Consider the following 26218-nt stretch of genomic DNA (forward strand, 5'->3'; position numbering starts at 1 on the left):
CGTGTGTGGGCACAATCAGGTGTGGCTGAGGAGCCTGCCGCAGTATGCGTGTTTAAGTGTGTTTGTGTGTGTGTGTGTGTGTGTGTCTGTGTGTGTGTGTGTGTGTGTGTGTGTTCTGAGAAATACTGGAACACTGAAGGCAAAATATAGCACAGACCATGAGAGAAACATGGTCTATGCTATATTTTGAGCAGTGTGTGTGTGTGTGTGTGTGTGTGTGTGCACTTGCATGCTCAAAAGAGAGACACAAACAAAACCATGTAGACAGAGAAAGAGATGGAGACAGAGCGAAGGAGAGAGTGAAAGAGAGAGTGAGGGAGAGCGGAAGAGAGAGTGATAGAAAGAGAGAGTAGAAGCTAGTAATAGGGAGAGAGAGACAGAGAGTGGAGGAGAGAGAGAGCGAGGGAATGCCAGAGGAAGACCGGGGTGGGCACCAGCCTGCTTAACATGCAGATCACACTGTGACTTCATCTCTCCACTCCTCTTCCTCCTGCATACACAGGCACACATACAGACTTGGATCAATTCTGTGTCCATGTGACATATGTGAGTGTGAGTGTGTGTGTGTGTGTGTATGTGTGTGAGTGTTTGAGCGTGTGCGCTACAAAAAGCCGCTTAAACACTCTGTGCGCTGACAGTCACCCACTTCTGTTGTTCAGAGATCTTCCAGCTTGTAAGGAATAATGCTTCACAAAGGGCCAGGCACAACCAGGATTCTAGATGCACTCGCAATGCTAACTTTACACCATGTATTTCAAAGGGCCGAGATGCTGGTATCAACATTTAACAAAGGCATTCTGACTGTATTGGGGATAATTACATAACGGATGCGAAATCTGTGTTCAGTATGTTTTAATTGCCACGTGACGGTTGGAAGTTCCCCATGGATCCATCTTTGTTGCCATTTTCTGTCTGACAGGACGACGGCATGCAGGTTACGTCATTTATCATGCTTAACAAATCATTTGTAACCAGCGACAGGGGGGCACGGCTGCACATTTAAGTGGACGTTTTACATGCCCTGAACAGGGTGCTAAATTTGCTGCTTGGGAGCCAGGGCTCTTCAGGAGCTTCCACAGCGTCTCTGACTCTTTAGTTGCACACTTTTTTCTTACCACTATGGCTGATATCCTGTCATAACACACCACATAGTAGTCTGGCAGGTGCAGAGTGGCTGTTGGGTCTTAGGGAGGTGTGTGTGTGTGTGTGTGTGTGTGTGTGCATGTGAGTGTGGTCTCGATATTTTTCAAAGTGTCTGCGTTGTCTTTGGCCTCAGTCTGCATGTTGGACCGACTCCAGCATGTACTACGCCCCACCAACCGAACACACTAGAGGGTGTTTGTCATGGCTAGCAGTGTTTAAGATGTTAAAGACCAGACTGTGAAAAGGGGGACATCACCTTCCCTGAAATCCTGAGCAGGAGTCTGTGTTGGCTGATGTTTGCCCAAATATAGGGACAGTCCATTTGTGTGCCCACAGTAAACTCACGCTAAAGTCAACACTGAGATATGCCTGCCTCCTTGGTATTATACAGGCCCAGCTGTTACAAGTCCCTTATAAGAGTAGTTAAACAGTCACCAATCTGAGAGTGTCATCGAGATGTCAGGGAGTTTGTAAAGACAGTACAGGTAGTGTGAGTGTTCTCACACAAAGAGCCCCACATGGCTCAGCATTTGTGAGGCTGTTATGTTTAGACGTGGGGCACACGCTGTCTCTTACTGTAAGTAAGTATAGCATACGAATAGTATGCCTTCTGATCTGTTACTATTTAAATCATACATTTTCATTATATTTAGGTTTGCTGATCAACAGAATAGCAGGGCTCTAATTCAAGCAATATATGCAAAAACATTTCTAAAATGTTCTTTTCATGCAAACTTGATTTGTATGGGCATTTCCTTTGTATGCTTTTAATGGAAAACCAAGAAAAAACACATTAGTGTCAAATAATCAGGTCTTTTTAGACACAGCAATGCAGCTGTTAACTGGTTTCCTTCTGCTATTTCTTGCACTGTGTGCTTTAATTTTTGTAGTGATTGATGCATTTTAGAATGTTGGAATGGATTTTGGAATGTTGGCGTCAGTCCTCCAGATTAGTGTCATGATCACTCGGACAGCCTTTTTGGTATCTATCTATCTATCTATCTATCTATCTATCTATCTATCTATCTATCTATCTATCTATCTATCTATCTATCTATCTATCTATCTCTCTCTCTCTCTCTCTCTCTCTCTCTCTCTCTCTCTCTCTCTCTCTCTCTCTCTCTCTCTCTCTCTCTCTCTCTCTCTCTCTCTCTCTCTCTCTCTCTCTCTCTCTCTCTCTCTCTATATATATATATATATATATATATATATATACATACTGTTTTTAAAGGGGTTCTTTTGGATGGAGGCCTATGTTGCCACAGTAACAGGAACAGCCAGATGCCATGCTTCCTGATTTGGGTTTTAATGGGATGTCAGAGAAAGGATGAATTTATCTCTCTTAGTGGCTTGTTATTTATTATGATGCAAATGATTCATTCCACAGCTGACTCTTCCTGACTCACTCGAATTCCCTTAAATCCATATAAAACCTCTATCGAGCGGAAAAAAAAACCCCCCAAAAAACATGAACAAGTCTTAAAATATTGCTTCCCAAATGAGAAGTATTGATTTTACTCAGTTCATTTTTAAGGAACTCTAAGTAACGTTTTCACCATTGGAAGTAACATATGACTGGCCTTTTCTTTCCTCACATTTTATTTGTTAAATTTACTTAGTGTCTTTCAGTGGTGGTTCAGAGATTACCTCTGATTTGCTGTAATGCGGACATTCATTAGACATATGATTCAGTGCACTTTTGAATCTAACTGGACACATGAATCAGTGCGTGATTGAATGATTAAAAGGATAAAAATTATCATTGATAAAATAAAGAGAAGGAAATGGATCTGCCTTCTGAATGTGTCACACTTGCCCGGTTATCATTAGACTGCGCAGACAGGCAGATAGAAACACACACACAAACACACAATGCCTCAACATCCCTGTGAGTACACTTGGCATTCGGTTGTGTGTATATACATTTCTAGCAGGAAGGTAGTTACAACATCAGTGCAATTAGGCCCATGCCAGGGGCCAGTGGATAACCACCGCAGCCATCTGTGTGTGTGTGTGTGTGTGTGTGTGTGTGTGTGTGTGTGTGTGTGTGTGTGTGTGTGTGTGTGTGCGCGCGCGCGCATGTAAGATCCAGCAAATAGTGTGTTTGCATGTTTGGTCTCCAATTTGGTCATAGTATAAGATAATAGACTGGGAGAGAAGCAGAAACGTGGTGTGTGTGTGTATTTATCTGTGTCTTCACCTATATGAATCGTAACAATGAGTATCTAACAAAGCAAGAATGAGCGCTAACTACTGCATGCTTTAGCAAGCTGCCGAGACCTATTTGTTTCTCTGTCTAAATGTGTCTCTCTGCCTGTCTGAACATTTCTCCATTCAATCTTCTGTCTCGTTTCTTCTCTCCACTCATTCTTTCTCTCTTCTACTGTCTCTGTTGTCTGGGTGAAGGCTCGTATCTGCTTAAATGGAGGCGTAAACTCATTACTCTCTGTTCCCTTTCTCTCCCTTAGCAACCACATTATTGGAGTTTTAAGGTCAGTACTGCAACTATGTAATACCCTTTGTGTGTGTGTGTGCATGTGCTTGTGTGCGTGTGTGTGTGCATGTGCGTGTGTGTGTCATTCTCTGTGTGAATGTCTCATGACCAAACTAAGTAGAGTGAAATAGACAATAGATTATGTTAAAAGGCAGAAATTAAAGGATCCATCAGATCCTTCACCTAAGGATTAAAATAAGGCTTCTGAAGTACTTTGCCCTTTAAATTCTTTAGAATTCCAGTGTAACTTTTTTGCTTTGAGTATATGTTAATATCTGAACTGAAATGTGTTAGATGCTTTTTCTCTTTTCATATACCATCTTGGACTATATTACCTTGGACTTAAGTGACTAAGTGAACTCTTTAACATAAAAATAAATATTTATTAGTAAATACAAAAGTATTATGTGTAATAGCATTTTTAGCAAATTATCTAAATGAAAAGATATGACAATACAAATTTGGCCAATCAAATTGAAGTAAACGATCCCTTTGGTACATATAACTGAATAAATGTAACTTGCTACATCCCACCTCTGGAGTCAGCTTGTATTGCCTGCATGCAATGCATGCTGTCTTGGTGCAGAGTGTCTTGATGCATGCTGACTTGGTGCACAATATCTCTGTGCATGGTATCATTTCATGGTGTGATGGTACACAGTGTCTTGATGCAGGCTGACTCGGTGCATGGTGTCTCAGTGCACAGTGCATGCTGTTGTGGTGCACGCTGTCTCAGTACACAGTGTCTTGGTGCATGCTCTCTTGGTGTGTGCTGTCTCAGGGCATGCTGTCATGTTGTCTTGTGCACTTATTCTTAGCTAAAATGTGCTACACTACAGCAAGCTTAACACATTTACCACATGAAGAATTGTTAGTGAGAGACGGAGAGATTCTGGTCTGGTTCTAATTTTTGAATATGCAGAGTGTGTCTAATGAGGAAACTTGTCACAGAGCCAGAAACACACCCACACACACACACATATATATATGCACACACGCATCCACATTCACACACATACACACACTCACACACTCACACACACCACATCTTCTTCAGCACACCACTGTTCATTCATTTTAAGTAATTACTAGGTTACTTTGTTGGAATCTTAGAACAAATCCACTGTTTAAAGACAAAGTTTTAACAAAGTTCTGGGCTTCTGCAGAAATGTTGTATCAGAAATATAATCTAAATATTAATTAAGTAGTATAATATATTGTAAATGCAGATTCATTGTGGTTTATACATATTCATGGTGACTCTAGCGTTCTACATTTTGTGCCACATTGAAGGATTATGAAGAAATATTTCCATTGGTTTTGCAACATATTCTAGAGATTATGGTTCAGATATATATACTTGCATTGTGGAACACAACATACCAACAATTGTTCATTTGTTAATCATGACTTTTGAATTGCTTTGATTAAGCATGCGTGCACTGGAGCCCCTTGTCTGTGAGCTATCTACCTGGGCACAGCCTCCTGCCTGCCTGCCTGGCTGCTGGCTTGTTGGTCAGGTTTTGTGTAGCCCAGTGGCCCAGTTAAACTGAAAGAGGTTTGTCACCCTCGCCCTGTCTGTATAGGTGAGGGGGTGTTGATGAAGGTAGGCTTGGTCCAAGGTTTCCTAGGACCTAGACCTGGTTAAACTGTAGGGGTCCTGGGAAGTCTGAAGTCTGTTCTTGTGTGGTGCTATAGCGTCCCTCAGAGCTGTACCATCTGTAGTCCCCTCTTTTGTGGCCAGACATCCTCCCATGGGCTCCGTGTTCAAGAAGACCCATGTTTCTGCTGTTGCAGCAGCTTCTAGAAGGAAATAGAATGTGAAGATCTTGTCCCACAGTCTAGGAACTCACCCCCTCCCTGTCTCTTTCCTACCTTTTGAGATGCCTTCCCAGAGTGAAGGGTGTCCCTTACCTGGAGCTCTGCCTCAGCTTGCTTCTGAATTAGGAGATGAGACAGAGGACACGCAGGCTACAGCAGGTATGGGCAGGTGCTTTGCTGTAAAGGGGGGTGTCTGGAGCAGGGTACAACATGCCTTCTGCAGAAATCCAAGTGTACGTATGGCAGGATGTTATGAATTGCTGTCGTCTTGGATGACTCTGCTCCACGTTTCTGCACACTGGGAGGCAGTCATACGTTCACTTCTAAAAGTTCCTCCAGCGGTTCCTTGACCATTCGCTGAGGAACATTTTTTGTGGCTGCTTGAGCAGGAAGCCAACCAGTTCCAAGCCATGACACACTCAGCACAATTCGAGGCTGTTGACATGACGTCGCCACTGTGGTTGTTATAAACACCTTAAATGTAGTAAAGAGAGTGCATCATCTCAGGTCTTCTTCTGATCTGTCTGTGGACAGACCTTTAACCAAGTGCTCCTTCTGTTGCAAACTTGGGATGAAGGTTCATGTTATTTGAAATCTCTAGTCATGAGCTGCCATTTCCCCTCCAATGATCAGGCCTGAGTGGCCTGTTGCCAAGGCAACATCAAAGTCAGGCAACTAATAAGTGAGCAGAGTAGAGCAGTCATGCTGCAATGTTGGTTGACTATATATACCTGAACTAAGTATTTTATCAGTGATGGAAAACACGTCTTCATCTGCATTTATCCTCACTGTGCTATGATAATTGGTTATATTTCTATAATGGCAATATTTGTCTTTAATGGTAGTATTTAAATGTCTTTTTAAAGCGTCAGCAAAATATTGTTCTGCATAAGCAGCAATGGTCAATGTTATGCATTGTTATTAAGATGCTTTCTCGGTTTATGCTTTGTGAGTCCTCTATAGAAGGTTTCAGACCTTTTATAGACGCCACATATGTTGGTGCTTACATAAAACGGACAATGCAAACTATAAAGAAGGTAAACCAATAAATACAATACACAGCAGAATAGTGTTGGACAACATTACAGGATGAACAGAATTTCTCTCTCTCTACCTCTTCCTCTCTCCCTCTCTCCTCCTCCTACTCTCTCTTTCTTTTGTGCTGTCTTATCCTGTCCTCAGCTGGATTTCTGTCACCTCTGTATTTTGTTAGCCTCTCTCTCTGGCTGATGTCGGTCTTGGATGAACTGAGGATCTGTCCCCTGTTTGTACACTTGCACACAGCCATATCCACACAGCAAACACCACACCGGACTTTCTTTCTGTCATGTTTTTGCTCACTTGCAAATTATGGGGAAAAAGTCACACTGCAATATTTTAGGTTTTAGTGATAGTTATGGCAATTTTTAAAAATACTCACTGCCCGTATGCTTTGTGCGAGGACTTATTTGCTATTGCAACTTTCTGCAATATCAATACCAGAAAAACCAATACAGTGATAATGAATAACAAATGATATATTGGAGTGCCCTAATACAACCTTGAAATGAACAGAGGCACACACACACATAATTACTTAGTCTAGTTTCCGAGTCCCAGCTTTGGGGCTGGTTTCAGGCAGTAATTGAAGCCTTTTGTCCTGTTTCTTCACCATTCGGAAACACCAGAGAGAGAGAAAGAGAGACAGACCCGCTGAACCTTTTGCTAGTCTGTCTTGCAGCTCTCTGCATACAACTCACAGCTTCAGTTGTGACATCAGTGTTCTTTCGTTCAGCTCAGCTGTTTGTTTGTGTGTGTGTGTGTGTGTGTGTGTGTGTGTGTGTGTGTATCTGATAATATTCTACTGTTGTTGTTTTTGGTAAATATGCATGAAGATCAGCAGAGAAAGGGGGAATCTGATCTATAATTCACCCACCTGCTCTGAGCCGATGTTCTTTTGCAACTTCTGGTTCTGAGGCTGAGTGCAAAGGTGTTAAAGGTTTTAGCTGTGCCTGTGTAGTTCTGCTCTGTGCTTTAATTGGATATCGAGGACCTGGATGGCTATAGGCTGTGGTTTGCAATGGTATAGCCATGTTTGTGCTGCCTCACGCTTACAGTGCTCTTAAACAGGTCTACAGCTACACGGCACTGATGTTATGGAAACGGATGTTATGGAAACATTACTACAGTGTTTCAAAAATGTTTTGATGTTCTTCAGATGATGTCACAGTAGCATTACCTGCTGATGGTACAGGTAAATGTCAGGAATAAAGGTGCATTAGTCAAGATACAAGAAACACCACCTCTAGTGGTTAAGTAGATGAACTTAACAACACTGGAACAACTTTTTTTACGCTGTGGCTCTGCCTTTCATTCCCACCCATGAACACCATTCCACACCCATGAACACAAAGCCACGCCCGCTACAAAATTTAGCTTCTTGATAGTGAGACACTTAGATTTCGGCTCATAACGATTTGCTGCTTTGAAAATGGTCAGGTATTTTTGCTATCCAATATTTCTTTGCATTAAATAAGTTAAATTAAGTTAAATTTAATTAAGTAAAATGAAGATAAACAGTTAAGTTTATGATGTCATTGGTTCATATATGTAGTTCATATATGTAGTTCAAGAAGTCAGCAGCCCAGCAAATTATCCACAGTACAAAAGATTGAGATAGGTATGCCAACTATCTTCAGGTCCACCAATATAAAGCATGAAGGAGGAGGGACTTAACCTGATTGGTAAATAGTGCTGCCTGTCAGCTGTACTATCGTGTATGCTAAAACTAACTTTTAGCTGCACTAATCTGATCATTTTCTAAGCACAAATTTGTTAACAGCAGTAGTGTCTACATTAACAAATTCTCATTAGTAATGACAGATCTTGATGCAATATTTATAAATGTTTGAGGAATATGCCACACAGAGCTAACTCGTGCTATAATATATTTTTTTTAATGGCAGGAATGGGGTTTAATTTTACTTAATTAATTTAACTTATTTAATGCAAAGAAATATTGGATAGCAAAACTTTGGGCTGTTTATTTTGTCATAAGAGGCTTTTCATAGAGCAGTGTACCGCTTCAGTTTAAACTGATACTGGAAGACAGCAGTAGACTGATCTGCAACCAGCATTACTACCTTGAGATGTTTCTAGAATGCATTCCTGGGAGTATATACCAGAAGGACAAGATTGGACTAATGTGTCAGAAGGAAGTATGATGGTGTTTTTGAGATAGGCATACCCATCTCAACATTTTGAATAATTACAGCTAATTGTGAATGTCACAGAAATTACAGGGTGTGTGGTAGTCCTGTAAAAAGAACTTAAACAATACCTTTATATACAGCAGTACTTTCTCGTGTTGGTACACATATGCACAAACACATATACATGTGCACACACACAATGTCTGAATTATCAGGCACTGTTGTCAGGCACTATTGTCGCCATAATCAAGGTGTTAAGCACTGAAACAAAGTTAATTTGTCAGTTACACAGTCACTTTGACATCATTATCCTTCTTTAACCTCTTTTCATATTTGTGTGTGTGTTTGGGGGGGGGGGGGGGGGGGGGGGGATCCTTCTGATTTTGTGTCAGTGGAACAGTATACCAGCACTGCTCATGTTAATGTCCATGAAATGTGGCAGAGTATAATGGCTCTCGGGAAGCTCTCACACAGCTGCTAACATCTGTCCTGTCAATCACTTCCTCTGACTGCTGGTTGGTCAGCATGCTGGTCATTCAGATCAATATGACCAATCATAGGAGCATAGACAGTCTGCTGTTGTTGAGATATGACACCGGGGTTTTTTTGGCACAATTTTAACTTTTTTAACACTTAACACTGGAAAACACACCACAACTTTGATACAAAAACAACTTTTAAAGATCATCGAAGATCCTGATGTTGGTATGAACAGTTATATTCTGTCTCTTCTTTGATCTCAGTCTTGCTTGTTACCATGATTCTGATTTTCGGTGCATCTTTTTGTGAAGCAATGTCTCTCTTGTAAATTTGCATGTGTGAGTGTGAATAAGTATGGGTATTTGTGTGTGTGTGTGTGTGTGTGTGTGTGTGTGCGAGTCTGAACATTTGTGTTGAAATCTTGCAGCGATAGTGAATCAGGATTCAGAGCTTTGTGTTTGCATGTCTGGGTGTGTGTGACAGAGAATTTCGTATATAACGCTTTGACTATTTTATTTAAATTTTTTATGGTGTCCTAATGTTTCTTACATAGCTATGGCAGTAATGTAACTTATAACATCTATAACATTTAGACAGAGAGAGATTCTACATATTTTGAGCTTCATTAGCTCTCCTTCACTTCACAGCAGACAAAAGGGAACTCTAACAGACACACACACACACACACACACACACACACACACACACACACACATGCGTGTGCACCCCCCCAACCCCCCCCCACACACACATACATGCACACATATCAGTTATCCCATACCCCAGATGGCCCTCCTGCACCTTGGCATCAGGCATAAGGGAGGCTCCTGCACATCTGTTCCTACAGAGCAGATAATCAGGCACTCATGCTCTGTCACTTCCTCTGAGGCGCTTCTGTTGAGAGGGAGAAGCAGCTAAAAAGGTGCAAAACTTTCTCGTTGCTCTCTGGTGCATTTCCCCTTTGATGCCAAGGTGGATGTGATTCAGCTTGACCTGCATCACTGGGACGTTACACAGTGTTGCATTAGATTATTGCCAAAGTAAAAAAAAAAGAAAATCCCTTTTCCTCTCACTTTCTCCCTCTTTCCCTCTAACTCCTTTCTTGTTTTTGTCCCTCTCGGTCTGCAGGCGAGGACTCCACGGACTAGCAGTGCAGGACAGCAGTCTCTGGGCGATCAGACAGGAGGACGACCCTTCTATGCCTCTGCGGAGAACTTGGAGAGCATGGGTGATGCCGAGCTCCCTCTGGCCTTCAGCCGCACGAACCGCCTCCGACAGAGCCTTCCACTCGCTCGCTCGCCCAGCCAGAGCAAACTCCGAGCACCTGGTATCCTTCCCCCACTCCCTGCACCCATATACACCTGCCCCACACACGCGCACACACAAAAGTATGTACCCAGACACACGCACGCACACACAAAAATCACACACATGCGCACACACAAAAATATGTACCCAGACACATGCACGCACACACAAAAATCACACACATGCGTACACACAAAAATATGTACCCAGACACATGCACGCACACACAAAAATCACACACATGCGCACACACAAAAATATGTACCCAGACACACGCACGCACACACAAAAATCACACACATGCGCACACACAAAAATATGTACCCAGACACACGCACGCACACACAAAAATCACACACATGCGCACACACAAAAATATGTACCCAGACACATGCACGCACACACAAAAATCACACACACGCGCACACACAAAAATATGTACCTAGACACACGCACGCACACACAAAAATCACACACATGCGCGCACACAAAAATATGTACCCAGACACATGCACGCACACACAAAAATCACACACATGCACACACAAAAATATGTACCCAGACACATGCACGCACACACAAAAATCACACACATGCGCACACACAAAAATATGTACCCAGACACATGCACGCACACACAAAAATCACACACATGCGTACACACAAAAATATGTACCCAGACACATGCACGCACACACAAAAATCACACACATGCGCACACACAAAAATATGTACCCAGACACATGCACGCACACACAAAAATCACACACATGCGCACACACACGCACACACAAAAATATGTACCCAGACACATGCACGCACACACAAAAATCACACACAGGCGCACACATGCGCACATACATGCGCCCACACACAAAAATCATCCCCAACAGACCCTCCTGTTTGCCCACTAACCCAGCCACACACCATGCACAAGCACACACACACACATGCACACTAAATCATTAATCTAATGGGAGACCTTTGTATTTTTCACTGTTTTCAAACTAATTCTACCCTTCCTTTCATCCCTTCTGACCCATTATTATCCATTACACCTCCCCACCACCACCTTGCTCTCTCTCTCTCTTTCTGTCTCTGTCTCTTTCTCTCCGTGCAGGCGTGCTGTTTCTGCAGCTCGGTGATGAGACACGCCGTGTGCATGTGGCGCACGAGATCACCACCATGGAGACGCTCCATGCGCTCATCGCGCATGTCTTCCCACAGAAGCTGAACGTGGGGTCACTCCGCTCGCCTTCCATCGCCGTCCTCATCAAGGATGAGGCACGTAATGTCTTCTATGAGCTGGAGGACCCGCGTGACATCCATGACCGCTGCGTCCTCAAGATCTATTGCCGAGAGGCGCAATACGCTGGGCCGCACCACACACACCTCGCCAACGGAGACCTGAGGGTTAGTGGCACATGTGTGGGTCTGTATGTGTGGGTGTACACTGGTGTGCACTTTGGAAAAATAGAACTGAGTGTATGGTAGTTTTAATTAGACATGCTAATGAATGAGTGATTATGTCCAGAGCTTGAAAAAGTGGACCTTTGCCAAACTCTCTCCTGACAGGGAATGCGCCCCCACACACACGCCAAATGATTACATAAACATAGATTGAGAAAGAACAAATGAAAGAATAAGAATTCTGCCTCCACTTGTGTGTGCATCTGTGTTGTGCATGTCAGTGTGTTTTTGTGTGTGTGTGTTTTGGGTGAGGGGGATTTTTGGGACACATTCCCTGCTGGGTGACACTGCTGTGACACTGCTGAGACACTACGATTGGTAATTTCTGTCAGTTATTACTGAAAGTTTAAAATGTCATGTGCTTGTCTTGTCCTTTCATCCCCTCCCCTCCACTCTGTGGGATCTATATTGTGCTCTTCTGAACCCTCCACCACCAGCGGGAGCTGGTGTACACCTCACGTGAGTCTTCTCCCACCCGCCGTATGAACACCCTTCCTGCGTCCTCCTCTCCTTCGGGTTCTCCGTCACGCTCGCATTCCCGTGTCTCCTACACTGGAGGACGTCCTTCCTCATATGCAGGCCCTCCCCCGTCCCCTCAGCCACACCCCTACCAGCACCAGCCTCACGCACCTCAGCCGCCTGGCCACGCCCACCCGGCCTTTTGCCCCTCCCCCAGCGCCATATTGGAGCGACGCGACGTGAAGCCAGATGAGGAGATGGCACCGCCATCTAAGAGTGTGGTGCTGCTGAAGAACGAGGCAATATACGCTGACCCTTATGCACTTATACATGATCCACGTCTGGGCGGGTTGTCTGCCCAGGCTCTGGCCTACCGCCGCCCCTCGCTACGCTCACTGGGACCCTACTCAGCCGCTGCACTGCAGTGTGAACTGGAGGGTGCCCTCTACAGGCCTGGAGGACCTCTGTATGCAGATCCCTACGCCACCATGGGGTTCCGCACCCTACCACCAGCTTCTCCGCAGAAGCTATCTGATGGGAGAGACCCGTATAGGGGGCAGCCGGCCCGAGGTTCCCCAGGAAGGCAGGGCTACAGGAAGGACGGGACAATGTTCGTAGAGAGCCCCAAAACGCGGCCTGGAGGACCACAGCTGGATCAAATGTGTGTAGTCGGGGGACCAGGAGGGGAGGCAGTGACGTTGCCGGGATACAGTACTCCGTTACCTGGAAACGAAATAGAGACCAGGTAAGGGTTAAATTCTCTTTGAACTGTACTTGCTGAAAGTGATTTTGTGTGTGTGTGTGTGTGTGTGTGTGTGTGTGTGTGTAATGGTATTCTCTGGGTCACAGGGAGAGAATGGAGGCCATGGAGAAGCAGATAGCCAGTCTGACTGGTCTGGTCCAGAGCGTTCTCACCAGGCCTCCGGACAGTCCGTAAGACCTGCTTTTTTTTTTTTCTTTCTTTTTCTTTTTTTTATCTCGCTGACACCTTGTCACTGTACATATTAATATTGAATATGTCACTATTTGTGAGGTTTTTGTGTCTCTTGAGCAAAGATCCCTACAAGAGTGATGAGAGCGGTTGAATATTAATAGCATATTGGAAAATACAGGGCAGAGTTCTGAGGAGGAAAGTGTAGCTGTGAACTAGAGCGGATAGGACAGAGGGGAGCTGTGTGTTCCTCTAAGATAAGTGCCCAGTATGTACAGGCCTGCTGTCAGTATGTGAGTCTCCTGTCTCTCCTCCACAGTGAGAAGGCCGAAACAGCAAGTGACTGCTCAGGCCCTGACTGTGAGTACTGTGTGTGTGTGTGTGTGTGTGTGTGTGTGTGTGAGACTGTGTGCTGACATGTTGCGTTCACAGCCTCAGAGGACACTTGTGCGCACGTGCATATGTGCACACACACAGACACGCATGCTCTTCAAGTTAACCCTTGACTTGTTCTGTGTTTCAGCTGGCAGGTTTATAAAAAGAAAAGGTATTTCCGTATACATTTCCACATCTCTCTCTGTCTCCTCACTGTACTGGTGTTGAGATGTTGCCCCTTCCTGTTCGTTCACGGCGGTGTGCGTCAGTCATGCAGAATGGTTTCAGGGATTTTCCCCGAAAACCGTGTGGATGCTGGTTTTCAGGAAAGACACATCCCTGAATTTGGAAGAGCCTCGTTCACTGTGTTGGTTTATGTGTGTTTCTGTGTGTGTGTGTGTGTGTGTGTGTGTCTTGGTGGGTGGGTGGTGTGTGCCTGTATCCCCCACTCCTACTCCCTGACAGTCCTGGAATGTGTCTGTTGTATCCACGGCAACCCCTAGGCATTTTGGAATGAAACCAGTAAAATCATTTTCTAGGTGGCATGATTTGCACTCTTCCCAAGGAGTACAGTAACGATGGCTCTGCTGCAAGTCATGTGTGTTTTAACTGTTCAGTAATCCTGATGTGTGCCTGGGAGGTTTTCAGACAGGTTAATATGCATGCTCCACTGTAGTCAGGATTTTCACCAAGTTTCTTCTTCTGGAGGGTGTGGCCTGTGGGAGGAGTTACATGTACAAGGAAGTCTGGAGTAGTCTCTGGCATGGTGAAAGTAGCACCACATGAGAAATCAGCCTGCATCAAACATGCAACATTTCCCATGAGTGGCTCCTCATAAGAAAGACATAAATGCAGCGCATGTGCATAACACCTAACATTAGAGTCCAGTAATGCTGGAGTGTCACTTGCTGAAATACCTGTTGTAGTAGCTGTAGCTATGAGATTTAGAGAACACAAGGAAAACCCTGAAGTTTCTTGTACGGCCATGTGATCTTGATTCTCATCTCTGATTGGCAGCCATGACTCCCTCTGCTCCTTTGGCCCTGATGCCACCTCCACCCAAGGCAGCATCTCAGCCAATCATGATGTCCCGCTCCCAAATGCAGCTCCACCTGAATGAGCTACAGGAGAGCACATCAGACCTACGCAGGCAGCTATCACAGTTACGCAAACTACAGGTATGTGTACGTGCGTGAGTCTGTGTGTGTGTGTTTGTGCGTTTGGTGTGTGTCTGTGAGACCTAGTTCACATATACACAGGTTTTTTTAGTCCAATTTAAAAACTATCCCATCCACACAAGCACAGTTTTAAACAAAACCTCCATCCACATGCAAAATGCAAATGAAAAAATACACCATTCAGCAGTGTCAAGGTAGCGTCATGGTGTCATGATAGCCAATCAGATACCTTAAAAATGATTACTGATAAGCTAACAACAATGTACATCAAGGAAGGGGAGAATCACATGTGTGGGCTGATAATGAAATTGAGTTGTTCTTCAGTATCAAACTAGAATAGAGTAACTCTACATTTATGTGTAAATATGTAACACCTCCTGTTAGCATTGTTAAAACCAGAACTATTTTGACAATGTCTGCCATTTAACAAATTCGCATCATGTAAACAAAGGAGATCATGTTGCTGTGACATCAAACAAAGGAGATAATGGCACACACTCTTGAGGTTAAAAATGTGTCTACGCGACAACACTGTAAATGGAGTGAAGATCTTCACCCTGGAAGGAGTTTTGCAAAAGGTTTGTTTTCAGTGACCTAAAATGTCATTTACATGTGGACAAAGGGTCAAAACACACAAAAATGCTTCATGTTCATGTGCACCAATGTGCATGTGGACAAGGCCTGAGAGAGAAAGAATTCTAGCAAATGTTTGCAATTTAGCTCATGTGCAGACGTATGGTAAACAGAACTTCTCTGGATGACCTTTTGGCAATTCTAACGGTTTGCGGTAAAGAGGCGGACGCATATGTGGAGAAGAGCAAGATTTATTATGGGCAACTCCTGAGTTGTAGATGTTTAAAAAGTCCAGGGTCATAGAACCAATACATAAAGCACAGTAATACATGATGAACTAAACAAAACGCACACACTGACAAATGTGGGATGCAGGGCTATAACAAAGATGCTAGGAATAACACAGAGGCTAGGATAAACAAAGGTTAGGACTCACGAATTACAAATAAGGGCTAGGACATCACATACAGACAGTGGCTAGGCTTTAACACAGACTAGGAATCACATACAGGCTAGGAATTACACACAGAAGCTTGGATTAACACAAAGGCTTTGATTAACAATGATCAGCCACGAGACCTAACTAACACAGGGCTTAAATACATGGTCTAACAAACACTAAACAAGACAAAGGTGCAAATCATGAGGGGTGGAGAAAATGAAACTAAGGAACGGAACCACAACAGGGAAGTAAAGCAAAACAAACCCACGAGACAGGGAAACCCTGGAAACAAGGACGCTAGGAGGGTGGCCAATCATGACAGTTCTTCAACCTTTGTGAAAGTTATGCTTGTTATGCCTGTGCGTGCGTATGTGTGTGTGTGTGTGTGTGTGTGTGTGTGTGTGTGTGTGTGTGTGTGTGTGTGTGTGTGTGCGTGTGTGTGTGTGTGTGTGTGTGTGTGTGTGTGTGAGCAGTTGCAGAATCAGGACTCAGTGCATGCACTACTGAGACAGACAGAGGCAGATCTGGGCCTTTGTCTGATTGAAGCATCCCGGACACAAGAGGACCCTCTGCAACGCCAGCGCCTCCTAGTGGAGGAAGAGAGACTACGCTATCTTAATGAAGAGGAACTGATTATACAGCAACTACGGTAGGTTAATGTCTACACACAATGCAATTTCTACTGTTGCTCACCAAGCTATTGCAAGAAACAGGAGTGTACCATTATTGTGTGTGTATATGTTGTCATGGTTATAGTGATCTCGAGCGTTCAGTGGAGGAAATGAAAACTGGTGCAGGGCTTAATCATCGCTTAGTAACAGAACAGGAAGTTGAACAGAAAAGTCAAGAGCTCAGAAGACTTGGGGAGACTCTCACTGACCTCAAGAGTGAGTGACATAACAGAACATACATACATATCAGCCTGGAAGAATGCAGAGTAATGAGCACAGTCAAGCAGAACACAGTATAGAAAAGTAGTACTAATTGGGTCTTCTAACTGCACGTCAATAAAAGCACAGTATAAAATATAGTTTCTCTCTCTGTGTGTCTCTCTCTCATTTTATCCCTGTGTGCGTGTGTGATTGTATGTGCAGATCAGTTCCCAACACTACAGAGTAAGATGCGGGTGGTGCTGCGGGTGGAGGTGGAGGCTGTGAAGTTTCTGAAGGAGGAGCCCCTCAGACTGGAAGCGCTACTCAAACGCTGTAGAAATGTCACTGATACACTAACACTGCTGAGAAGGTAACACACACACATGCTTCAATCGGACAAAGACCCAAATCTCCCTCTGTCTGTCTCTGTAGTGCATGCACTGAGTCCTGATTCTGTAACTGGTCACACACACACACAGAGAAACATCACTGATACATTCACATTGTGAAGGTAACACACACTCAACACACACACACACACACACACACACACACACACACACACACACACACACACACAAAAGTCACTGATATACACACATTGCTGAGGAGCTAACATACATATACAGAAGCATCATAGATACACTTGCACTGTGATGAAGGTAGCATGTATACACACATGCTAACACACATTGAATCACCACCGATAATAACCCACAAGAACTAACAGCCCACCTACTAAAATTCAAAACAAACTGAATGTATAAATGTGTATTTGCAAATGTGTATCCATACAGGCAGGTATCTGAAGGCATATGGAAGAGACCGGAAGACTTCAGCAGTTCGGTGTCCAGTGACACTGACTTCGTAAAGGGATGTGATCTGGACATCCTCACCAGTCCATCTCTGAGCAGTATGCATGAACTGGCATCTGCTCTCCCGGGCACAGCTGCTTTCTCTGCCAGCCTGGGTTCCAGTGCCAACCTGGGCAGTAACTCTACCCTCACCAACACTGCCAGCATAGGTACAAGCCTAGTTACAGTGCAGCTACATCTTTTATACAGTTGGATATTTGTTTAAAGAACTTGTTTAAATACTTGTTTTAAGTTTTAAAGTGTCTGGTTTGATTTAATTAAGGCACTTTTCAAGAGATTTCAGTCATCATCTGAAGACAGCAGCAGACTGATTTTGGTTCTTCTTACATGTATTTTGAAAGATGGTGGGTCAAAACAGGTTGTACTTAAAGCTTGAAGGGTTTCTGGTTTTCATTATTGTCATCAAGAATGAGGGTACAGGTCAATTTCTGGCCTTGTAGGCAAGCATTAGAGATTTAAATCTGACACAAGCTGCTACAAGCAAGTGAAGTGAATGGAATATTAGAGTGACATGGTAAAATTTAGAAGTGGCAAAGATCAGCCATGCTGCGTTGTTCTGATCAGTTGCAAGGATGCGTTGGCATGCATAGAAAGCCCCGCCTGGAGAAAGTTGGAGTATTCTAATCACCTTCCAGATCACAAACAAGGCTAATTAGCCCACACCTGACATCAACTGTAGTCATTTTGAATACTTCAGAATAAAACCAGCTGCTTTCTGAAGATTTCACTACTAGTAGTACAGTCATGGCCAAAAGTTTTGAGACCAGCACAACTTTTGTTTTTCACAAAGTTTGCTGCTTCAGCATTAACTCTAGATCAGATTAATTGCAATTAATTGGAAAGTCATTCCTTGCCATGAAAATTAACTTAAAAATTACTGCATTTCAACCACTGCATTTCAGCCCTGCCCCAAAATGGCCTGCTAACATCATTTCAGTGAGCTACTGGTTAGCTCAAGTGAAAGTGTTAACAAGGACAAGGCAGCTGATTAATTCAAACATTTATCAAATCATCACTGCAGTGAAAGTGGCTTCATAGCGCCCAAGAAAGTCATGCAAACTCCACGACCATCTCCTAAAGAGGATGCAGCTACGGGATTGGGTCACCACCAGTGCAGAGTTTGTTAAGGAATGGCAGAAGGCAGGTGTGAGTGCATCTGCACACACTGTGAGGCGAAGGCTTTTGGAGGATGGCTTGGTGTCAAGAAGAGCAGCAAAGAAGCTACTTTTCACCAAGAAAAACATCAAGGACAGACTGCAGGAATGATAGGGATAGCAATGCAGAGGACTGGGGTAAAGTTATTTTCTATGATGACGCCCCCTTCAGGCTGTTTGGGACATCTGGACAAATGGAGAAGAAAAGGTGAGCGTTACCATGAGTCCTGTGTCATGCCAACAGTGAGGCATCCTTACTATTCATGTGTGGGTTTGCTCAAAATTTTGCCTAAAAACACTTCCATGAATAAGAAATGGTATCAAAACATCCTCCAAGAGCAACTTCTCCCAATGATCCAGGAGCAATTTGGTGATGAACAATGATTTTTCTAGAATGATGGCGCACCTTGTTACAAGGCAAAAGTGATAACTAAGTGGCTTAGGGAACAAAACATTTAAATTTTGGGTCGGGAAACTCTTCAGATCTCAATACCATTGAGAACTTGTGGTCCATGTTCAAAAAGAGGGTGGACAAACAAAACTCAACTTCAAGTACTGATAAGGCAAGAATGGGTTGCCATCAGTCAAGATTTTGCGCAGAAGCTGATATCTAGCATGCAAAGGTGAATTGCAGAAGTCTTAAAAAAGAAGGGTCAACACTGTAAATATTACATTTTTGCTTAAACTGGATGTATTTGTCAATTAAAAGTTTTAAAGACGTATGAAATGCTTATAATTGTACTTCACTATAGGCAGTAACTGAGGCACTTTGTGAAAACCAAAAACATTTGGCCAGGACTATACATGGTAACACAAAATCCACCATGGTTGGAAAGCAACTTTCAAAAGGGCTCTGTGGGTTGTGGAAAGGCACATGTTAGGAGAAGGGATACAAAAAAATTTCTGTTCAGAGCATTATCAAGAATTGCCAAGATTGGGCCATCCCCCCTAAAATAGATGACCGAGCCAGGATACTGATCAGGGAAGCAACTTTGATGGACCTACAGTTTTCAATCAGAGCTAAAATGTGAAGCCAAGTTTGAATGCAGAGGTTATGGTGAAGTCCAGTTTCTGGACAGCAGATTGGGATTCCAAAGCCCACCTGCCACCATGGCCTGTAATTGTAATGATCAAGAGATGTAGATGAGGTCGTTGATATTGTACTTTCTGTGGTGATGATGTCTACATGTTTTGTGGGTCCTGCGGATAGGTATTGGAAAAACAATTGCTGACAGTGAAAAGTACAGAGATCTAATTTTGAAAAGAATTTTTGATGGAGTAATCCAGTCTTCGCATTGACTGGATGGATGGAAGGATGTCAACCTTATCACCTGTCAGTTTATTGATGCATGACCTAGCATTGTATCTTCTATTCCCACACCTACAATTAATACATTTGCCAACTCAAAACCACACCTGAAACCACTAATGAATGCTAAATACTACTAGGTTCATCAAGACAAACGTGAAACCTAATGGTTCTAAGTGAAAGTACAGTATATTCAACTTGGAGCCTAATTTACAAAGAAGATAATCCCAAATCTGCAATCTGATTGTCTTGTTCACTGGCCTGTTAGCCAACTACCAGTGAATTAATCCCATCTGATGCTGACTGTTACCTCTGCTTAGGTTTTAATTTAGTTTGGATTAGCTGTAATTAATTATAAAGATATTCAAGCACATATTGCTCACATGGTGCAGAAATACTGCTTGTTTGACTTCTTCATTCATTCATTTCAGGGTCTACTGCTAGCCTGTCCAGTGCCCTTGGCAGTGCTCTGAGCTCAAGTTTGGGTGGTGCCACTGCTTTAACGGGCACTACCACTCTAGGGAGCTGGCTGGCGGGTACAGGTGCAGTTGACAGCAGCTTCCCCCTGCAGGATGGCACCTTGGTGGGCTTGGCTAAAAGCCGTGGCCTAGACGAGCCCCTGGCACGGAGAGAGCTGGACAAAGGGGTGTCCGTGGAAGTGCGTCTGGTAAGGGTCATTTTGGTTAGCATTGGCACCCCATGCTGCTGCTCTACAGATGCTTGCTCTGAGTTGGTGTCTAGCTTTACCCAAGCATGGGTATGCTTTGCTGTGAGTGTTTGAGAGTGCGTGTGTGTGTGTGAAGTACATACTGTAGTTTAGAAGAATAATAGATTTTGAGTGCAGACAGGTTTGAGTAGACTCCTGCATGCTGATTACTTTGTATGTTTCTGCATGTGTGTTTGTGTGCATGTGTGTTTGTCTGTTTGTGTGCATGTGTGCGTATGCTTGCATCTGTGTGTGTGTGTGTGTGTGTGTGTAGGCAGCAGAGCGGGACTGGGAGGAGAAGCGAGCGAGTTTAACCCAGTTCAGCACCCAGGACATCAACCGACTCTTAGAAGAGACCCAGGCAGAGCTCATGAAGGCCATACCTGACCTGGACTTTGCTGCCAAGCAGATCACCAAACCGGCTGTGCCCCCGAAACCACAGCTCTCCTCTCTCCCCAAACCAGCTTCGGCCTCCTCCACGCCCAGTTCTACACCCGAACACCACCCTGTAAAAACTTCACCCAGGCCAGGCAGCAAGGAAAATGCCCAACGCAGGGAATCAGGTAAGATTCTCCGCTAGTGATACAGACAGGAGTACAACAGTAAAAAAAAGAGCATAGGACAGGTAATTTAGCCTAGTAACATAGTTGTTAGAGGGTGTTAAATGTTCCTGTGTATCAGCATATTTGTTATTAGCGAGTGTTATGTTATTGCATATTATGTATTAGTTATAAGAGGGTGTATATTGTAGCAGTGTATTAGCTACTACAGAACGTTAGCTTACATGTTTCTATATACTAGTATTTTAGTTTTATAACAAGGGTTCTCAAAGTAGAGTTAAAGAACCAGTCTTAAGGGTCCTTTAACTCTACTTCGGGAGCCCCCAATTTTGGGAACCTTTAATACAGTTTAACTGTGGTGACGATGACCTGTTGTGAAGATCACTTCTGAATAGTAAAGGGCCTGCTTTGAGTGCTTTTTATGCTCATATATAAAGACATACATTATGTAACCATAACAATACAGTTAAGTATGTCATTGTGCAAGACTTCAAACATTTTGATTCTTATTGCACTCTCATGTTCTGCCCCATCAGGTGTGGGATTTAGTCCAGGGTGAGCACTCCAGTCAGAATGACTTATTATTATGTATAATATTTCTGGTATTATTATATCAGAAACACAAAACAATGAGTACCATCTTCAGAAAAAAAAGTGCATATTTGCCTAATTGGATTGTATTCATAAAATAAATGTGGGGGTCCACAGATTTCCTTTTACACATTGGGTTACAAAAGGTTTGAGAACCTTTGTTACCTATTTCTTTAAATATATATGTGAGATATTAGCGGGTGTTACATGTTTCTTTATATTAACATGTTAGTTATAAGTTGCATGTTGCATGTTGTTGTTTCTGTAACACTAAAGCAAGAGGTGTTCTCGCTGCCTTTCTGCTTTCATGAGTTTTCAGGGAACTCACTATAGTTCAGAAATGGCAGGATTATTTGTTCGATCTTACATGATGATAGTCGGAAAAAAATTAACATTTTCCAAATAGAACAGGTTCAGAATGTCAAATAACAAAATACATATGCTAAAAAGACTAAAAGACCTTTTTGTAAAATCAGACCAAAAGGTAGAACTAGAGCAAGCCGTGGTGCAATTCAAACATTCCTGCTAGCTTGGTTTCACTTCATCAAGGGTATCTTGGCATGTTTAGGATTAGTTCATAGTTCTGATTCTGCTTGTGGACTATAACATCCATTTCGGCCAGAGCAGAAAGCACTTTATATTCACCACCAGGGCTGCACAGACCGAGGCTTGTTTAAAACACTTTAGCTCTAATTGGCTCTGCACTTGGAGTTGCTTCTTTCATGGCAAATGTATTATTGATTTCTGGGCATTATGTACTGTGCTGTTCGTGATAAGAGTGCAACTCTGCATGAGTGTAGCTAGGTTAGAACAGACTCCAGCTGAGTGCTTTTTGTGTGCATGCACATCTTCCCATACGTATATACATGTTTGTGTGCATTTCTGTGTTTGTGTGTGTGTGTGCTGTGTGTTATTGACTGACTGATGACAGGGGAGTTGACAGTTGCACGACATCGGACAGAGAAGCTATCCAAGTCTCCACCCCCTCCGCCCCCACGGCGCAGTTTCCCGTCAGGCCATGGGCTTACGACCAACAGCAGTGGAGAGGTCATCATTGTTAGCAAAAATGTGAAAGTAAGCAACAATTATGCTGTATTTGAGCTTTTCATTAGAACTGCATTTTCTGAACAGATTGCAAAATACACGCACATATAAAGGTGGTACAAAATTATAGTACATAAGGTTTCCAAAGAAACCATATGTTTAGAGTTTCTTCATTAGCTGTAAGGTGTGTAAGCAAAGTGCATACTCTCATAAGGCATAAACTTATATATATAAATAAATTGTGGGGTTTTGTGTGTGTGTGTGACTATGTATGTGTGAGTATATGAGGATTTTAGTTAGCAATCTCTTCTAAAGAAAGAAAAGTAAAAACATTCCCTTGAATGCTTTGTTAGATATTTGGTATGAGCGCACAATGACTACATCCAGAATACTGACATTATATTCAACAGTGACATTACAATGAGAAGACATGCCTTTGTTGAACAAACATGCACTGGTTTCACACAGACACACACACACACACACACTCACACTCACCCTCACTTTCTCATACACCTGCACGTTTCTTGCAGAAACTTGAGAAGAGTGAAAATGGTGAGGAGTCAGACATGTCAACTCAGACGTCTGCAATCAAATTCAGACGACCATCGACCTCGGATGGGCCACGCCCCCCCTCCACCCCTCCAGTCATTGCTGCCTCTGGGATGAAGGAGGACGAGGATGAGGAAGAGAAGATAATGGCAGAGCTTGAGGTAAAATATGGATTAGAATGGAAAGGGAAATAATGCTTGATATAAATGTGACAGAAACAAGTATGAAATAGTGATTATTCATTACTTAATGACTGCAGCAGCACTTGATGACTGCAGTGGTCATTCAACTACTGTAGATATTTTAGTTTGTTGGCAAATTGTCATATTTTCTATATTTTCTATTCATAATGCTTGTGATCCCTGTAAATTTGGCCTAAATGCTGGGCTATCTCAATTCCTCTCTCTCTCTCTCTCTGTCTCTCTCACACACACACACACACACACACACACACACACACATGCTCACACGCTCGTGTGGCAGATCTTCCAGCGAGCCCCAGCAAAGTTGACCACCACCACCAAGTCCAACACTCTCCCACGACCCTCTTGTACCAGCACAGCCTCTCTGGGTGTGCTGACCCGCAGTTCTATGAGGAGAGAGGTAACCAGTAAACTCACGCCTCGTTCCTCTCTTCCTCTGAACTCCATGCTCACTACCTCTTGCCCCTCTGCTCAGATCCCCAGAGAGCAGGTTCTCTGTTCTTCCAGCTGGAGACTTGCCCTCCACTTTTTTTTCCCTTTCTTGCCTGATGTCTCTGGGGTTTATAGTTAGACTGTTGTATATCAGTTGCATCTGTAGCAAAAAGACAAACTGCTGCTGAGATGATTCAAATGAGCTCCCAGTTGTTATAACAAGGACTGCTTCTCCATTTAACAAGCATGAAACATGACACCATGATGAGTCTATAGCTTCTCTCCGAATTGACTGAAAGCCCTCTTTCTGCACTGTGAACTGTCTACAGTCGTGGCCAAAAGTTATGAGACTAATACAAATTTTGGCTTTCACAAAGTTTGCTGCTTCAGTTTTTATGATGGCAATTTGCATTAACTCTAGATTGTGAAGAGTGATCAGATGAATTACAATTAATTGCAAAGTCATTCCTTGCCATGAAAATTAACTTAATCACAAAAACACTGCATTCCAGGCACTGCATTTCAGCCCTGCCCCAAAATGGCCTGCTAACATAATTTTAGTGATCTTCTCATTAGCTCAGAAGAAAGTGTTAACAAGTACAAGGCATCTGATTTAATTCAACCATTTATCAAATCATCAAGAACTTCAAGGAGAGAGGTTCAATCACAGTGAAGAAGGCTTCAGGGCACTCAAGAAATTCAAGCAAGCACCAGGACCATCTCTTAAAGAGGACACAGCTGTGGGATCAGGTCAGCACCAGTGCAGAGCTTACTCAAGAATTGCAGAAGGCAGGTGTGAATGCATCTGTACACACAGTGAGGTGATGGCTTTTGGAGGATGGCTTGGTGTCGAGAAGGGCAGCAAAGAAGCCACTTCTTTCCAAGAAAAACATCAAGGACAGACTCACATTCTGCAGCAAGTATAGGTATTGCAATACAGGGGAATGGTGTAAAGATATTTTCTCAGATGAAGCCCCCTTCAGATTGTTTGGGACATCTGGACAAATGGAGAAGAAAAGGAATAATATCAAAACATCTTCCAAGAACAACTTCTCCCAACGATCCAAGAGCAATTTGGTGATGAACAGTGCTTTTTCCAGCATGACGGAGCACCATGTCACAAGGCAAAAGTGGTAAATAAGTGGCTCGGTGAACAAAACATTGAAAGTCTCCTACACCTTTGGCCATGACTGTATTACTGCTTTTTGTCTTTTTTACCTTCATGTTCCAAAAAAATCCAATGTTTTTGCCCGATAACCTACCAAGTTAGATTAGAAGATATCTTTTCGCTATCTTATTGACTGACTCACAGCCTAAGCCTGATCTGTACAATAGCTAGCAAGGTAGACATCTAAATCCCATTAATAACATAATTACATAAGAAAATGTTTGTGATGATGACAATGTTCATGATGATAATGTCAACGGAATAATGATGCTTTAACATGAAGGACCATGTTTTAATATCATGTCAGTTTTTCCACACTGTAGCTGAGTGTTTGGAGAGAGCAGGGTTGACATTCCTCTGAGTTTAAGGAATGTCTCTTTGTGCAATCAGCATACACTGTCCTGCAATCAGCATACACTGTCCTGCAGCTCTTCAGCGGTCGGTTTCTGACAGCAGCACAGCTGGGAGCAGTAGAACTGACAGATATGATAGCCCCAGAAACTCTGCTGTGCCTGATTAACTGCTGTGCCTAATTAACCAGCTCATTTACTCCCATGCTTCTGTCATGTTGTGCTGACGCTAGGCTGTGAATGGAAGGACACCAAAATAATATCCAGGCAACAGTGATCTAGATGTCTGACTATTGACCATTGTAGAATAAAATAGAAGGTAGTTGACAAATTCTGCCTGGCAACAGGGAGGCCTTTGGCTGTAGCTGTACACCTATGATATTAATCTCCAATAAAATGATCGGTGAGTTTGGGGGCAAAGTAGGTTACTTCCAGTAAATTGGTTGGGGTGCATAGATTCCATGCTGCCCTGCTTAAATCATTGTGTTGGACTAATTTATTTTGAACAGTTTGTTGTATGAGTGTTTTCTACCAGGC

General features: G+C 43.2%; 1 protein-coding gene across 8 annotated transcripts in view; it reads left to right on the forward strand.

Annotated features, from left to right (window-relative positions):
- zgc:114120 (uncharacterized protein LOC619267 homolog) overlaps nucleotides 1-26218 on the forward strand; it is a 52717-nt gene that overhangs the window by 18000 nt on the left and 8499 nt on the right. For 4 of the 8 annotated variants that reach the window (XR_004776576.1, XM_035530820.1, XM_035530821.1 and 1 more), the window contains 17 exons: nucleotides 3612-3635; nucleotides 10258-10456; nucleotides 11558-11850; nucleotides 12345-13111; nucleotides 13216-13299; nucleotides 13617-13657; nucleotides 13821-13844; nucleotides 14690-14850; nucleotides 16339-16514; nucleotides 16622-16752; nucleotides 16960-17107; nucleotides 17535-17761; nucleotides 20507-20742; nucleotides 21056-21344; nucleotides 22864-23006; nucleotides 23510-23689; nucleotides 24012-24131. Coding sequence is in view for 7 of the 8 variants with exons in the window: in XM_035530820.1 (XP_035386713.1) it covers nucleotides 3612-3635; nucleotides 10258-10456; nucleotides 11558-11850; nucleotides 12345-13111; nucleotides 13216-13299; nucleotides 13617-13657; nucleotides 13821-13844; nucleotides 14690-14850; nucleotides 16339-16514; nucleotides 16622-16752; nucleotides 16960-17107; nucleotides 17535-17761; nucleotides 20507-20742; nucleotides 21056-21344; nucleotides 22864-23006; nucleotides 23510-23689; nucleotides 24012-24131 (3243 nt within the window). In the remaining variant the exon portion in view is untranslated. The remainder of the gene's footprint in view (nucleotides 1-3611; nucleotides 3636-10257; nucleotides 10457-11557; nucleotides 11851-12344; nucleotides 13112-13215; nucleotides 13300-13616; nucleotides 13658-13820; nucleotides 13845-14689; nucleotides 14851-16338; nucleotides 16515-16621; nucleotides 16753-16959; nucleotides 17108-17534; nucleotides 17762-20506; nucleotides 20743-21055; nucleotides 21345-22863; nucleotides 23007-23509; nucleotides 23690-24011; nucleotides 24132-26218) is intronic. The other 4 variants (XM_035530823.1, XM_035530826.1, XM_035530824.1 and 1 more) reach the window with 3 other exon arrangements.

Source organism: Electrophorus electricus, chromosome 10 (genome assembly GCF_013358815.1).
Source record: "Electrophorus electricus isolate fEleEle1 chromosome 10, fEleEle1.pri, whole genome shotgun sequence".
NCBI lineage: Eukaryota > Metazoa > Chordata > Actinopteri > Gymnotiformes > Gymnotidae > Electrophorus > Electrophorus electricus.